Source organism: Rhincodon typus, chromosome 46 (genome assembly GCF_021869965.1).
Source record: "Rhincodon typus isolate 14 chromosome 46, sRhiTyp1.1, whole genome shotgun sequence".
Classification (NCBI taxonomy): domain Eukaryota; kingdom Metazoa; phylum Chordata; class Chondrichthyes; order Orectolobiformes; family Rhincodontidae; genus Rhincodon; species Rhincodon typus.
This window is the reverse complement of record NC_063377.1, coordinates 10194559-10210213: the sequence shown is the minus strand read 5'-3', so window position 1 is coordinate 10210213 and position 15655 is coordinate 10194559. Positions and strand designations below refer to the sequence as shown.

The following is a 15655-nucleotide window of genomic DNA, read 5'->3' as shown; positions in this document are numbered from 1 at the left end:
GAGGATGTAACTGATAGAGTTGATCTGGGGAGGAAAATGGATGTGGTTTACTTGGCTTTTCTGAAGGTTGTTGATAAATTCCTACATAAGAGATTAGCGTGTAAAATGAAAACACATGGCTTGTACTGACATAGTGTACTGACATAGATAGAGAACTGGTTGGCAAACAGGAAGCAAAGTGTAGGAATAAATGGATCATTTTCTGCATAGCTTTCAGTGACTAGTGGGGTACTGCAGGGATCAGTGCTTCGACCCCAGCTATTCAAAACATATACTGATTTAGATGAGGGAACTAAATGTAATATCTCCAAGTTAGCAGATGACACAAAACTAGATGGGAAAATGAACTGTGAGGAGGATGCAGAGATGCTTCAACGTGACTTGGAAAAGTTAAGTGAGTGGGCAGATAAAGTACAATGTGGATACATATGGATGGCAAGACTGACATATGAAGAGAAAGTGGATCAATTACGATTATATTCACTGTAGAAGAATGGAAGGAATCTCATAGAAACATACAGAATTCGAATAGGACTAGACTGAGTAAACGTAAGAAGGATGTTCCCAATGACCAGGAATTCCCAAACCAGGAGTCACAGTCTAAGGACAGGCCATTTGGGACTGAGATGAGGAGAAATTTCTTCACTCAGAGACTGGCGAGCCTGTGGAATTCTGTGTCACAGGAAGCAGCTAAAACCAAAACATTAAGCATTTTCAAGAAGGTAAAGGTCGAGATGGTGACAAAGTTGGACGCTCCGGTCGGAGCTCCTCTGCTCTGCCTGTTCTTTTCCCTCCTTTTTCCTTTCTTCCTCTTTTTTTTCCTTCTTCTATCCCCTCAGTACCAGAGCCAGTAGCAAGTCCAGAGCAGCGAGCCCTCGTGCCACGGACACCATGAGCTTTGAGCCCTGCAGCAGCGCGTGGACTGGAAGCAGTCCCCGAGCATCACGTAGGCAGCGAGTGCGAGCCGGCGGTAGCAGGCAGGAGAAGGCAGCCGATGGTGAATGCAGGACCACGCAGCCCATACCCTGGAGCAACAATGTCCTCAGAGCAACGGAGGGTCTGAAACCCGGATTGACGGAGGGGCCAAGGGACATTCTTGGCGGCATGGAGTGGGCTGGGAAGCTCAGAGTGGGACATTCTCAGTGGCACAGTGTGGACTGGGAAGCCTGGAGCAAGACTCTGGCAGTGGCATGCTGTAGCAGTGCAGAAGGGAAGTTTGGACTCTTTTTAAGTTATCCAGTTTTTACTACTTTATTCTATGTTTATTGTGAATGGCGCTTATGCACAACAACAGTACACGCTTTTCGCTGTATTTTATATTGACTACATGTGACAACAAAGGAAATTCAATTCAATTCGGAAGGAGTTAGGTATAATTCTTAGGGCTCAAAGGGATCAATGATATGGGGAGAAAGCAGGAACAGGGTACTGAGTTGGGTGATCAGCCATGATTATACTGAATGCTGGAGCAGAAAAACTGAACGGTCTAACTCCTGCTCCTATTTTCTAGGTTTGTATGTGATTGCTAATCCATACTCAACCCCAATTAAGCAATTCCTCACTTTTAAAATTTCCATCCTTGTTTTCAAATCCCTTCATTACATTGTCCCTCCCTATATTTGTAATCTCTTCTTGCCTGAAATCTCACCAAGATCTCTACACTGCTGCATTTCTGATGTTTTTAGCAGTACCCATTTCAGTCATGCCACAAACTGGCAATGAACCCTCTGCTATCAAGGTCCCCTCCACAGTTCTGGAATTCATTCCCTAATCCTAATGGCTCTCTTCCCTCTTTTAAGACGCTCCTAAAAGTTGACCTCTTTGACCAAATTTGATCATTAGCCCTGATATCATCGTCATAGGTGCAGTGTCAAATTTTGTTTGATAAAGTTCCATTGATGTATCTTGGGATTTTCACTACTTTAAAGATGTTGTATAAATGTAAGTGGTCATTGTGATAGACTCAGGTTTACACTGCTGTTTGGTACGGCTGTCTAAGATTATACTACATACTCACACTATTCTATGCTTCATGTTCTAGCCCTGTTGCACTTACACTGCTTCACATTTGTACTCACACTGCAACGCACGTTGATTTGACATTGGTTGTCAAGCAGCAATTTTACACAGTTGAAATGGCCACCTTCTGCTGCAAGATGTAGGGCAGTCTGTCCAGCCTGAAACAAGGTATAGGCAGACATGGAAAAATGCTCCAGTTGAAATAGACAACAACAGCAAGAAGCAACTGAGGAGAATTCTGAGAGAAGTCAACGCGCTCACCATAACTGAGAGATTGTGGAGGGCCCAGTGCTCAACAGGAGGAAGTGCATCCAACAGAGGATGGCACTGAGAAGCTACTAAGGAAGATTCTGTAAGAAGTTGGCTTGCTCACCATGACAGAGAAAGGGATCGCGGAGGTCAATGGGCAAGAAAGAGATAAGGCCTGGGTTAAATTGTATGCTTTTCTGATGAAGGGTCTAGGCCCGAAACGTCAGCCTCTCTGCTCCTATGATGCTGCTTGGCCTGCTGTGTTCATCCAGCCCTGCACCTTGTTGTCTCGGATTCTCCAGCATCTGCAGTTCCTACTATGTCTGTAAATACATGGTGTTTTTTGAATAAAATTGGGGAACTGGAAGCAAAAATTGGTCTGGGGGAGATTATATAGTAGTATTGACAGAAATGTGACTCAAGGCAGAACAGGAGTAGAAACAGGGTGGATACAAAGGGAGGAGGTATAGCCATTGTAGTCAAAAATAGTATAATTGCCCTTGAATGAGATGCAGCTCCTGAAATACAGTCTATATGGTTGGAGGTAAGAAACAGGACGGGTGCGGTGACCTTGTTAGTAAGTATATGTCAAATGATAGGGAGGAAGTAGAAGAGAGCATTTGTAGGCAAATTATGGAAATCTACAGGACAGGTAGAGTTGTGATAGTTGCTGATTTCAATTACCCTAGGGTAGACTGGGAAAAAGGTACTTTGTAGGGAACAGAAGGGGAGAAATTCCTGCAATGTGTGCAGGAGAAATTTTTGGAACAGTGCATTTCCAGTCCTACGAAGGAGGAAGCTGTGCTGGATCTGGTTTGAAGAAATGAGGGAAGCCAAGTGGAGAACATCAGAGTGGTGGAGCATTTGGAAAATAACGATCATAATATAATAATGTTCAATATTAAGTTAAAAAAGGATAAAAATCAGTCAGTGATTTATATCCCAGACTGGAAAATTTCAGGTTTTACAGGTCTAAAATTTGAACTGGAGCAGGTTGATTGGAAACACATTTTGGTGGTTAAAACAGTGGATGAAAAATGGGAGAATTTATAAAGAGTTGAATAAAGTAGGAATATACCCATGAGAAATAAATATGGTATCCAAAGCTAGATGACTAAGGGTGTTGATGAAAAAATAAGAAACAAAGAGAAGGCATATACTGCATATTGGGATGATAATAACAATAGAAATCATGCCATATCTCAAAAACAGGGCAGAGGTTAAAGCTGGAATAAGGAAGGCTAAAAGGAAGCAGGAAACAAACAGTAAAATGTTCTTCAAACATATTAATAATAAAAGATTAGTGCAGGATAGAGTGGGACGCATTACAATTAAGCAGGGTAAACTGCTCACTGAAGAAAAAGATATGGCAGAGGTACGAAATGAATATTTTGCTTCTGTCTTTACCAAATTACGAGGTGGTAACAATGGCCTAGTTGAAAACGTGGGTGTTGAGCAAATGAACAATATAGTGATAGATAAAGAAGAGGTGCTAAAAAGGCTGGCAGCACTCCAGGTAGGGAAGTCTCCAGGCCCAGACGGGGTGCATTCTAGATTGCTGAGAGAGTTAAGGCAGCAAATTATGGAACTGTTGACAGAAAATTTCCAGGCCTTTCTGAACACAGGATTAGTCCCATGAACTGGAGGATTATAAATGTGAAACCATTCTTTAAGGGGCAAAGGACAACCCAGGAAACTACAGATCTGTCAGCTTGACATCAGTAGTGGCAAAACTGGTGGAGGCCATCATACGGGGTAATGTAAATATACACTGAGACCAAAAACGAGTTAATACTAGATAGTAAACATGGCTTTGTCAGGGGCAGGTCATGTCTGACAAATTTAATTGAGTTTTTTGACGAGGTGATACAGGCAGTGGATGAGAGCAGTGCTGTGGATGTTGTATATTTGGACTTTCAAAAAGCATTTGATATGGTCCCATATGGCAGGTTGGTTAGCAAACTTTAACTGTTTGGGATTGATGGGTCCTTGGCAACATAGATTAGACATTGGCTAAAATGTAGAAAACAGAGAGTAGGTATAGATGGGCATTTCTCAGATGGGAGACAAGTTGAAAGTGGTGTTCCCCGGGGATCTGTGTTGGGGACCTTTGCTTTTTCTGATTTATATAAACAATTTGAGGTGAGGGTTGAAGGCAAAATCTCTAAATCTGCAAATGACACTAAGCTCAGGAGAGTAGTGAATTGTGAGAATGATGCTGAGCAACTTCAGGGGGACACTGACAAGTTGGCCAAATGGGCAGACGCCTGGTAGATGAATTTCAATGCAGAGAAATGTGACATATTGCATTTTGGTAGATGAAACACGGACAGTCAATACAGGCTCAATGGTACAACTTTGAGGGGAGTACAGGAACAGAGGGACCTTGGGGTTCATGTGCATTCTCCGTGTTCTTACTACATCAGACTGAATGCCGCCTTGAGCCTGCCTCACTGACGCTGCAAAGCAAGTGGTCACATACAAACCTGTGCATTGGTCCATGACTAACCTTGTTTTTGCTCTCAGAGAAGATCCCCTGTATCAGATTCTCCAGCACGTGCACATGGCCCTGACCCGCTGCCAAATGAATGCAGCTATTTCTTTCCTGGGGTGGGAATTAAGTTTTAGAGACATAATGTTAACCATGGGACAAGATCATGCTTAGACCAGCAACAACCCAATAAGTTCATGGGTAGGGTCCTGGAATCCATACTGGAAGTACCTTGTCTTGAAACTGGTGGTCACAGCCTAGGGCATGAAGATATGTCACCACATCCAACTGGCCATTTTCTGCTGCCAGTAGTAATGGCGTCTTTCCAGTCTGAAAAACAAAGTGTGGTCCAGTAACTGAGACAAAAACACAGACATTCTCTACACTGAACTGTACTACTCAAGCATCCCAGACATAGAACACATGTCCCCCTTTGTGGATAAAAATGGGAAGGGCTGGGAATTTGAAAATGAAGAATATTAGGAAAGAAAGATTCTGAGTAGCATGGCAGTATCAACAAAATAAGAAAATTGCAGGAGGTGAGAGAAGGGCCTAAGTACAGGAGTGTGAGAGGGCATTTAAGATTTTTATTCATCCACAGGATAAAGGCGTTACTGGCTAGGCCAGTATTTATTGCCCATCCCTAATTGCCCAGAGGACAGTTAAGAGTCAACTACATTGCTGTGGGTCTGGAGTCACATGCAGACCAGACCAAGTAAGGACAGCATTTTCCTTCCCTAAAGGACATCAGTGATCCAGATGCGCTTTTATGACAATCTAGAATGGATTCATGGTCATCATTAGACTCTTAATTCCAGACATTTGTTTAATTCAAATTCCACCATCTGGCATGGTGGGATTGACCTCAGGTCCCCAGAACATTACCTGGATCTCTGGATTAACAATCCAGAGATAATACTACTAGGCCATTGCCACTCCACTTAAGAGAACCCCCTAAAATGGAATTGTGATAAAGGGCTTACAGAAATGCCTCCTCATATATCACAGCAGACGGCACAGATCAAAGGATAGTTGCAGATAAGCAGGTCCCATTCACTTTGCCCTGTTTCTTGTTAAGCATCAGAATTGAGAGATGACATAGTCCGAAACCAAAGAGAAGCTGGTATCCCAATTTAATATTCACATCATCGTATTATAGACACCACAAGAAAATGTAACAGTATTACAGCATATGAAGGTTAATGAGTACCACAGCAGTGAAGGTCTGATGGGCAATAGCTCTCACCTGGTCTGGTTTGTCCAATGGGACCTCCTGTAGCTCCTCTATTGTGTAGCGGATAATAGCCATATGTCCCTGGTGAGCAGCACAGTGGTGTATACCCTGTCCAATCTGAACAGAATTCAAATGAATGAATGCATAACAAATTCTTTCCAACTTGATCCTTGTATTACTGATTGTATCTCAATAATCCAGCTCTCTCTCACAGCCACTCAGTAAGAAGACACACCCCTGCAGCCTGTGTTACTGACTGCATTTCTACTGTAGAAAATTCAGCTCCATCGATCACCCTGTAATGCCTCCTCCCAGTACCTTGTATAATGGTATTGTATCTTTAATGGTCTTAATCCAACGCTTCAGATTTTGACACAATAACCCATTTCAGTTAGCACCTAATGTTGCAACATCAACACAGAATAAGACAAAATCTCTAAAAGAACTTGGGGGCGACAGGTGAAAGGAAAAAATAATTTTTATTTACATAACATGGTCATTACCTTCTAACTCAAATATTCTGTGTCTCAAAGTATCCACAGCATTATTCAGCGTTGCTTCATTTCTACTGTTAGTCCAATTCCATCCAGCTCAGTAACCTTCCACCCCAGCACCTTGTATAACTTACTGTATTTTGACAGATATTAATCCAACTCCTTCACACAGTCATAACAGCAGACTGTGGATGCTGGAAACCTGAAATAAAAACAGAAAGTGCTATCCGCTGCAGATCTGGCAGCATCTACGGAAAGAGAAACTGAGTCTAATATGACTCTTTTTCAGAATTGAAGAGTGATAGAAGTGTGATGAAAAGGGTCAGGTATATTGCCATTTTAATACACAATTTGTTCTTACGCTCACATTTCTAACCTGCAAGCTTGCAGAACGTACCCATAAAAGAGGTGTCAACCTGGTGAAGCAACAATACAGGACTACTTACATGCCAAACAGTATAAGCATCAAGTGACAGACCAACTAAGTGAGCCCACATTCCAACGAATCAGATCTAAGCTCTGCAGTTGTGAACAATTAAATGACTCACTAGAGGAGGAGGCTCAACAAATATTCCCATTTCCAATAATTTGGGGGGATGGCAGCACGTCAATGCAAAATATAAGCTGAAGCATTTGCAACAATCTTCAGCCATCTCAGACTTCTTCAGAGGTCCTCACCATCACAGCTTCAGCCAATTCGATCATTCCATGTGGTATCAAGATGGTTGTGGTTGTTGGGGGTCAGTCATTTCAGGTCCATGACACACTTCTGCACAAGATCCTCAGAGCAGTGTCCTAAGCCCAACCATCTTCAGCTGATTCAGCAATGACCTTCCCTCCGTGATTAGGTCAGAAGTGGGGACATTTGCCAATGATTGCACAATATTCAACACCATTCAAGACTCCTCAGATGTTGAAGCAGTCCATGTTCAAATGTGGCAAGATCTGGACAATGTCCAGTATTGGGCTGACAAGTGGCAAGTAACATTTGCACCACACAAGTGCTGAGCAACGACCATCCTGAATGAGAGAAAATCTAACCAACCTCTACTGACAGTCAATAGCTCTACCACTGCTGGACCCTCAACTATCAACATCCATCGGCCGGCACGTGGAGCAAGTCCTGGGTAGCAGCCAAAATGGGGGAAGCAGTTCCAGGCAGCAGCCGACACATGGAGCAAGTCCCGGGCAGTGGCCTATGCAAGGGAAGCAATTCCTGGCAGCGGCTGACGCAGGGAAGCATTCCCAGGCAGTGGCTGGCACTGAAGTGAAGTGAATCCCGGGAGGAGACCGGCGAGGGGGAAGCAGTCTTGGAACTTACCTTGGTGAAGCTGAGGGCTAGTACGGAGCGGACTGGAGGCTGGAGCGGGGACGGTTGTTGGACTGGAGTACAGTGCGGGCGGTCAGGCCACGTGGGGAAGCCCCTGCGCTGAGCCACTGTAATGTATTTGAACGGCTTTTTTTTAATCTGACTGGGGATATTTTTAACGTATTCTTTAAACACTGTAATGTAGAAGTAATGCAACTACTGTTTCTTTTATTCCTCTTTTGTATCTATTACTTGTACCAAAGATGGCATCATAAAAAGTGACATTGTAAAACTTTTCACTGCACTCCTTTACTTCTGTACTTGAGTACAGATGACAAAAAGGATGTTCCATATTCCAATATCATTGACCAGAAACTGAACTGGACTAGCCATAAAAATACTGTGCCTACAAAACAGGGCAGAGGTTAGGAACCCTGCCATAACCACAAACATTTACTCCAACCACCACTGATGGACAATAGCACTGTGTGTACCATTTACAATGTGCACCACAGAATTTTTGCCAAGTCTCCTTAGACAGTATCTTCCAAACCCACACCACTACCATCTAGGAGGACGAGGGCAGTAGATATATAGGAACACTGCCACCTGCAAAATCCCCTCCAAGCCAGTCACCATCCTGACTTGGAAATATATTGCTGTTCCTTCAGTGTTGCTGGGTCAAAATCCTGGAACTCCTCCCTAATGGCACTGTGGGTCTACCTCCAGTACATGGACTTCAGCAGTTCAAGAAGGCAACTCACCATTACCTTATCAAATACAACTAGAGGTGACAATAAATCCTGGCCCAGCCAGTGAAAATGGCATCTCATGAATAAATAAAACAACTCCTCATCTTCCAGCTAGACATTTGCAGCCTTCTGGACTCAACATTGAGTTCAACAACTTTAAGCCATGAACTCTGTCCTCCATTTTGATTCCATTTTTCATCAATTGGCTGTCTGCATTTTGTTTCAATGTTTTTGCTTTCTTTCAGAGAGAGCTATTCTTTATTTTGCCATCAACACTTCATGTGGACCAGGGCTTTCTTTGCCCTTTGCTCAATGTCACTTAAATTTTCCTGTTCTCTGACCTATCCCCAACCTTCCCTTTTGTTAGGTCTGACCATCTCCCATTACGTTCCACCCCACCACTCCAATAGTATAAAACGTATCACATTTCAAGCTCTTTTCAATTCCAATGAATCATATTGGAGTTGAAACATTAACTCCCTTTCTTCCTCCACAGATGCTGCCAGATCTGCTGTTATTTCTGTTTTCATTTTTGTTACGTTTTCATCTTTCACATTTTCACTTGTAACTCCTGCACCCACAGGCCCTATTTTAATAACTGTATCTCTACTGATAAGCACCTCTCACATTGTTAGTTGATAATTACTCAGCCGGTTCCCTGTGTCCTCATAATGCTGCTCAGTATTCTGTCTCCAGCATGTCGCCGACTGCGTCTCAGATGTCAATCCTGTTCCCTCACATGATTGGGCTCAGTAACTCATCACAGCTGGTTCATTTATTCCATTTGTAATTCAAAGAAAGTAGGGTCATTTAGTACTGAGAGACTGATGCAACTGCTTAATGTTTGAATTTTGAGATGCTGTTAAGAACCTGCTTGTGAAACTATTCCAATGCTGCACCATACTCACGTCGCCCCCGATAGGATTGCCATCTGGAAATTACCGAGTTCCTGATGGTGACCTTTGCTCCAGCATTGACCAGGATCTGTAAAAGTTGAAGATGGCCAAACCAAGCTGCAAGCAGAGCTGGTGTCATTCCAAACTACAAATGAAGAAAAGTTTTTTTTTTGAAATGTTCAATATTTATTCAGGCTATGGAAGAGATAGTATACTATATCAAAGATATTTTATATCATGAGTCCTTGATTTTTAACATTGTTGTTCGACACAGCATGACAATAATAACAGAGTTAGGGCAAACAGCGGGTTACAATGGGTTACACTCCAGCAACCAACTCAGGCTGCATCCCTCAAGAAACCCAGAAACCTAACAGCCCACATTTTCCAACATCAGACAAAGAACAGAAGGAGGTAAATTCTCTCAATTGCAGAAAAAGGACTTCCTATGTAAATAACAGTTAAAACCAGTTTAACAACAGAAAGTATTACAACTGCCATTTATTACTAACACATTTACAATATTAGGACTGGAAAGCAAAGCCTGCTTTCTAGGGTCAGCTCATGCTTTGCGTGCTCTCTGACTTTATGATTGTCATACATAACTGTTAGCTAAGAGGATGAAGCCTGTGAAACTAAGGACAAATTACTGAGCTGGTTATAAGAAACTGAATGAGCAGCAGCAAAGTCAGGAAAATGGCAGCTACTGATTTTTTCATGATTTAGATGGTGGGACAGAAAGCTCCAAATATATCCATGACACAAAGGTGGGCAGCACTGTAAGCAGAGTAGATGGAAGTGGGAAGGTACAAAAAGATACTCAAAGATCAAGTGAATGAACAAGACTGTGCCTAATGCATTGTAAAATAAGTAAATGTGAGCTCATCAGTTTATCACACTCAAGAGGAAACTTCAATCACACACAGCTTCCTTTGGGTTCAGGTAATGCCAGAAGTCTGTTCAGCCACAAGGATGAGCTTTGGACCCACACTTTGTAAATCTCTGCTGCAGAAGGCAGTGAAGGAGAATTCACTGAATATTTTTAAGTGTTCAGCAGATTCTTGTTAAGCAAAGAAAGCCAAGATTATTGGGGGTTAGAAGGGAAAATGAAATTCAAAACATAAATAGATCAGCTATGATCTTGTTGAAAGGCAGAGCAGGCTAAAAGAACTGAATGGCCTTTTTCTGCTCTGAATTCATATATTTGTATGGTGTACAGATTGTCACAAATCACTTGGGTAAGTGTGATGGAAATCAAACCCCAGTACCTGATCTCTCTTGTATTTCCATTAAGCCCAAACACTGTGCCACTCCTTCATTAACTTCCATGTTCTTAGCCCTGCAGACAATTTCATTTCCAGTTCACATGCAATTCAATAAACCTGGCTTTTGTGATCTCTTATAAGTTTGTCATGGGCATCTCTCCCACATGCAGAAAGGCTTTAGTAGTTTCAAATGCCATCTTATTTTTGATAATACAAGATCTAGTGTTTCCTTTTATCCCTTTATGATTTACCATCTCCACACCCAATCTCAGTTCCAAAATCCCAACCCCAAGCTCCCAAATGTTGTTGGGGTAGTGCACTAGAAATCAAATCCCAACAATCCTGGAGTTATTACAAATGTGAAAAGATTTTAGTCAAACTATCCAAAGTCTTCAATTTATCTGACTGGTGAACTCAGGTTAAAAGAAAACACTCACTAGGTTTTTGTACTTAAGATGAAAATATCTGTTTATTACGAACAAATTGTCTTTATAGCAATTAGGAAATATGGATTGTTGACATAAGTTCTACCCATTTTAAAATTCCCCTTTCATGATCAGAGAAATACACAAAGACACACAAGAAATGAAAAACGCTATCAGGGAGACACCATTCGACAGCACCGGTCTGCACCACAGGAATTGATTAGTTTCGTTCTTTCTCTTCCTTTTAGTTCTTTGCTTTGGATACAAGATTGTCTACACATTGATGCTCTCTTTCATTCAGTGATTTGAGAGTTTGTCCTTTCACTGTCTTTTAAGATGTTTTATTCTTTCTTCAAGTGAGGATTTGTAGAGGATGGTAAGTGGAAGACAGCTAGCTGTCACTGGAGACTTTCTGGTACCTCCACATGAGAAAGAGAAGGAGTGAGAGAGAAAGAAAGAGAGAAAGAAAGAAAGGGAGAGAGAAGGAAAGAGAGAGAGAAAGAAAGAAAAAGACAGAAAGAAAGTGAGAGAGAAAGAGAGAGAGAAGGAAAGAGAGCGAGAAAGAAAGAAAAAAACAGAAAGAAAGTGAGAGAGAAAGAGAGTGAGAAAGACAGAGAGAGAGACATTGTTTTAGCTATTTCCCACATAAGCCAAGTCATCTGGTAACTAGACATTCAAAACGTTATCAGTAAGCACATGTTCATTAATTCAGAACCCATCAACTCCATGGGATCTGCTTTTATACTTACTGGTCTGGGGAAAGAAACATTGTTTATAACTCAGTGTGCGCCAGTAAACATGATTTTTAAAACTGCAAAGATTTCTTTACAGTCTCCTTGGTTTAAAGCAGTAACTTTTCCAGTCCACAGTCCAAAAATAAAGGAAATTAAAATATGCTGTCTCACAGCTGGTACATGAAATTCAGTTGCAGAATGGCCACAATTTCACTGAATGGTAAAACAGGTTGAAGGGGCAAAGTATGTTATTTCTGTTCCAGAGTTACATTTACAGCATAAAACTGATGGTAAATCACCAGGCCAACTGAACAAGAACACGTCAGTCAAAGATATAAGGGTGATCAACATTCTACATTAGTTCTTTAATAAACACACCTTGTCCTCAATGTCAACATTTGCATTGTGGTCCAGTAAAAGCTTCACGGCATCTTCATTTCCACCTGCAACTGCCCAGTGCAGTGCTGTTCTATTGTCCTAGACCAACACAAAACATGAGAACTCACTTAACAGAATGTTAGGGTGTCCAGAGTATGCAATAAAGCCTAGCAGTTTCTTTAAATGATCAATGCAACCAACTCATTCCATCCCTCAGCTCACCACCTCGTCCCATCCCTCAACCCGCCACCTCGTCCCATCCCTCAACCCCACCTCCTTGCCACATCTCTCAAACCCACCTCCTCGCCCATCCCTCAACCCTACCTCCTTGCCTGGTTCCTCAACCCACCTCCTCATTCTATTCCTCAAACACGCCTCCTCACATCGTCCCTCAACCCCGCTTCCTCTTCTCAACCCTTAACCCCACTATCTCATTACCCCATCCCTCAACCCCGCCTCCTTGCACTGTCCCGCCAACCCCACCTCCTCGCCCCATTCCCCCAACCGCGCCTTCTCGTCCTGTCCATAAAGACTGGCTCCTCACTATGTCTCACAACTCCACCTCCTCATCTCATTCCTAAAGCCTGCCTCCTCATCCTGTCCTACAACTCTGCCTCACGCTGTCCCTCAAGCCTGCCTCCTCTTCTCATCCCTCAACCCCATTACCTCATCACCCTATCAATCAACCCTGCCTCCTAACCCCATCCCTCAACCCTCTACCTCACTCGGTCCCTCAAACCTATCTCTTCATCCTGTCCCTCAACCTCACCTCCTCACCCCATCCCACAACACTGCCTCCTGACCCCGTTCCTCAAACCTCTAACTTGCTCGGTCCCTCAAACCTATCTCCTCACCTTGTCCCTCAACCCCGCACCCTTGCCCCATCCCTCAATCTGCCACTCGTCGTGTTCCTTAATCCCACCTCCTCGCCCCATACTTCATCCCCGCCTCCTCGCCAAGTCCCTCAAACCCGCCTCCTCGCCACGTCCCTCAAACCCGCATCCTCACCCTGTCCCTCAGCCACGCCTTCTCAATCTGTCCTTCAACTCCGCCTCCTCGCTCCATCCCTCAACCCCGTTACCCCGCATAGTCCCTCAACTCCACCTCCTTGTCCGGTTCCTCAACCCTGCCACCTCGCCCCATATCTTATCCCCACCTCCTCGCTGCATCCCTCAAACCTGCCTCTTCGCCCCATTCCTCAATCTGCCATTTGTCCCGTCCCTCAGCTCCCTCTCCTCACCTTGTCCCTCAATCCCACCTCCTCACCACATTCCTCAACCCTGCCCCCTCACAACACCCCTCAAACCCTTCTCCTCGTCCTGTCCCTCAACAGTGCTCCTCACGACATCCCTCAGACTGTCCTCCTCGTCGAATCCCCCAATATCATGTACTCATCACATTCTTAAAGCCCACCTACCCACTCATCCCTGAACTCCACCTGCCTACCACATCCTTCAACTCTGATTATTCCATATAATCCTCACAACAAATTCACACTCACACTGCATGATTAAAAATGATCGTGACTCAGAATCAAAGTACTTGACCCAAGTAATTCATGGTAATATTTATAATCCACTTGAGGCTCCTCCACCTTTCCACATTTAAATCTCTAATTGTAATCCTGGCATTCTGCTTATCAATCTATTTTACTAGAGCTGGAGCAAGAGCTTTTTTTTGACTTTCCTCGAAACACCAGCAAAATGTACCCTGGATTTGACAACATTTGCCTGAACTAATTTTGTTACAATTTCCCTTTGTAATCTTTAAAAGTTCGATTCAGTCTGTTTCACAGAAATAAAACTAACAAAAAACAGTGATTTGGGTATTGACCTGCAATTCAGAACCAAAGTGCACACCCAGAAGAAAATTCTGGCAGTGAACCATTTGTAGCCTGAGTGAAGAGCACTGCAACGCAGCAGCACTTATTATTATTGTGTTTAATCTGTTTAGTTGGAATATTTTACTGCCCATTCCTTCTGACTGTTGATTTTGGTTTTCCTTTTGGATATTTTAAAATTTGATTGGTAAATTTTTTATTTTATTCTAGTTTGATGTTGTTCAGGACCAAATCATGGAGAAAATTTCAAGCACTCACATTATTCTTTGCATTGACATTTACTTTGATGCAAATCAGTCGCCTGATCATTGCTGTGTCATTCCTCCTGGCAGCTTCCTGAAGCTCCTTTTCTGTTTGCAATACTGGGAGCAGACAAAATATGTCAGCATGGCAGGTATAGCACAGTGTAACATAAAGAATAAAGCTCCCACTACTCCGACCCAAATAAACTCTCCCAGGACTGGTACAGCAAGGACTTAGATACAGATTAAAGCCCCCTCTATGCTTTTAAATTGGGAATAAAGCTACTTTCAGACTGTCCCCATCAACACTCACATGACAGAAAACACTGAGTTACATACAGAGTTAAGCTTCCTCTACTGTTTTAAACTCAACACAAATCTACCTCTACTCTTTTAAAACTGAAATGAGATGAAAAATAAATTTTCCTCGACACCGTCCCCATCAAACACTCCTGGGACAGGTACAACATGGAATTAGATACAGAGTAAAGCCTCCTCTATTCTCTTAAACTGAAAGTAAAGCCATCTCTACACTGTCCCCATCTATCAATCCCAGGTCAGTGATAGCATGGGGTTAGACACAGAGCAAAGCTCCATCTACACTGAAAGTAGTTGTCTCAAACATTGTCAGAAAGGCAGAACTTGGTTTATAACAAGTAAGGAATATGTTGAGGGGAGATTTCATCCCGTACTTATAGAACAGTAGCTCAAACCACAGTCTCCTTGTTATAAACTGAGATTAAATATCGCTTTGCAGGCCATTGATACACGGGCTGTGACAAACAGATGAAGTGAGTGCACTGAGCAGGTTTAAACTCAGTGGTACAGTTCAAGCCAAGAAGCAGGTAGGTTTGTATAACATTGCTAAATCCCAAACTAAGGTTAGACATTCGAAGGAAGCAATTTTTCTCACAGTTCTCATCCTCAAACACAGGCTTGTCGTTCATGATCTGATATTCATGGATGTCCGGTTCCACAACTTGTGCTGCGACAGATCTGAACAGAGTTTTAATATTGCCACACCCTCCACACACTCACAGGTGAGACTCAAAGCTACCTGTTAACCTGCTATTTGCTGAATGCAGATGGGAAGGAAATATGTAGGGAGAAGGAAAGGCTAGGGAAGGAACTGATGGGAGGATTGAGTGGGCAAGATGACATGGAGGGCAGGACTTGGGGAAGGAACCAAGAAGGGGGGTGGGCCAGAGAGAGAGGAGGAGAGGGAGAGCTAGAGAAAGAGAGAGAGAGAGGGAGGGGGCGAGAGAGACAGAGACAGAGAGATGGCGGGGTAGAGAGAGAGAGATGGGGGGGAGAGAGAGAGAGGAAG

General features: G+C 43.1%; 1 protein-coding gene across 6 annotated transcripts in view; it reads right to left on the bottom strand.

Annotated features, from left to right (window-relative positions):
- The window catches only part of LOC109914407 (ankyrin repeat and death domain-containing protein 1A-like), a 41756-nt gene extending 26409 nt beyond the window's left edge, over positions 1 to 15347 (bottom strand). For 4 of the 6 annotated variants that reach the window (XM_048620477.1, XM_048620480.1, XM_048620479.1 and 1 more), the window contains exons 1-8: positions 15242 to 15347; positions 14345 to 14448; positions 12247 to 12345; positions 9491 to 9589; positions 6006 to 6110; positions 4991 to 5089; positions 4778 to 4873; positions 2079 to 2177 (exon numbers count right to left, since the gene is read on the bottom strand). In XM_048620477.1, coding sequence (XP_048476434.1) covers positions 2079 to 2177; positions 4778 to 4873; positions 4991 to 5089; positions 6006 to 6110; positions 9491 to 9589; positions 12247 to 12345; positions 14345 to 14448; positions 15242 to 15275 — 735 coding nt within the window. In that variant the 5' untranslated portion in view covers positions 15276 to 15347. The remainder of the gene's footprint in view (positions 1 to 2078; positions 2178 to 4777; positions 4874 to 4990; positions 5090 to 6005; positions 6111 to 9490; positions 9590 to 12246; positions 12346 to 14344; positions 14449 to 15241) is intronic. The other 2 variants (XM_048620482.1, XM_048620483.1) reach the window with 2 other exon arrangements.
- Positions 15348 to 15655: the final 308 nt, after the last annotated feature.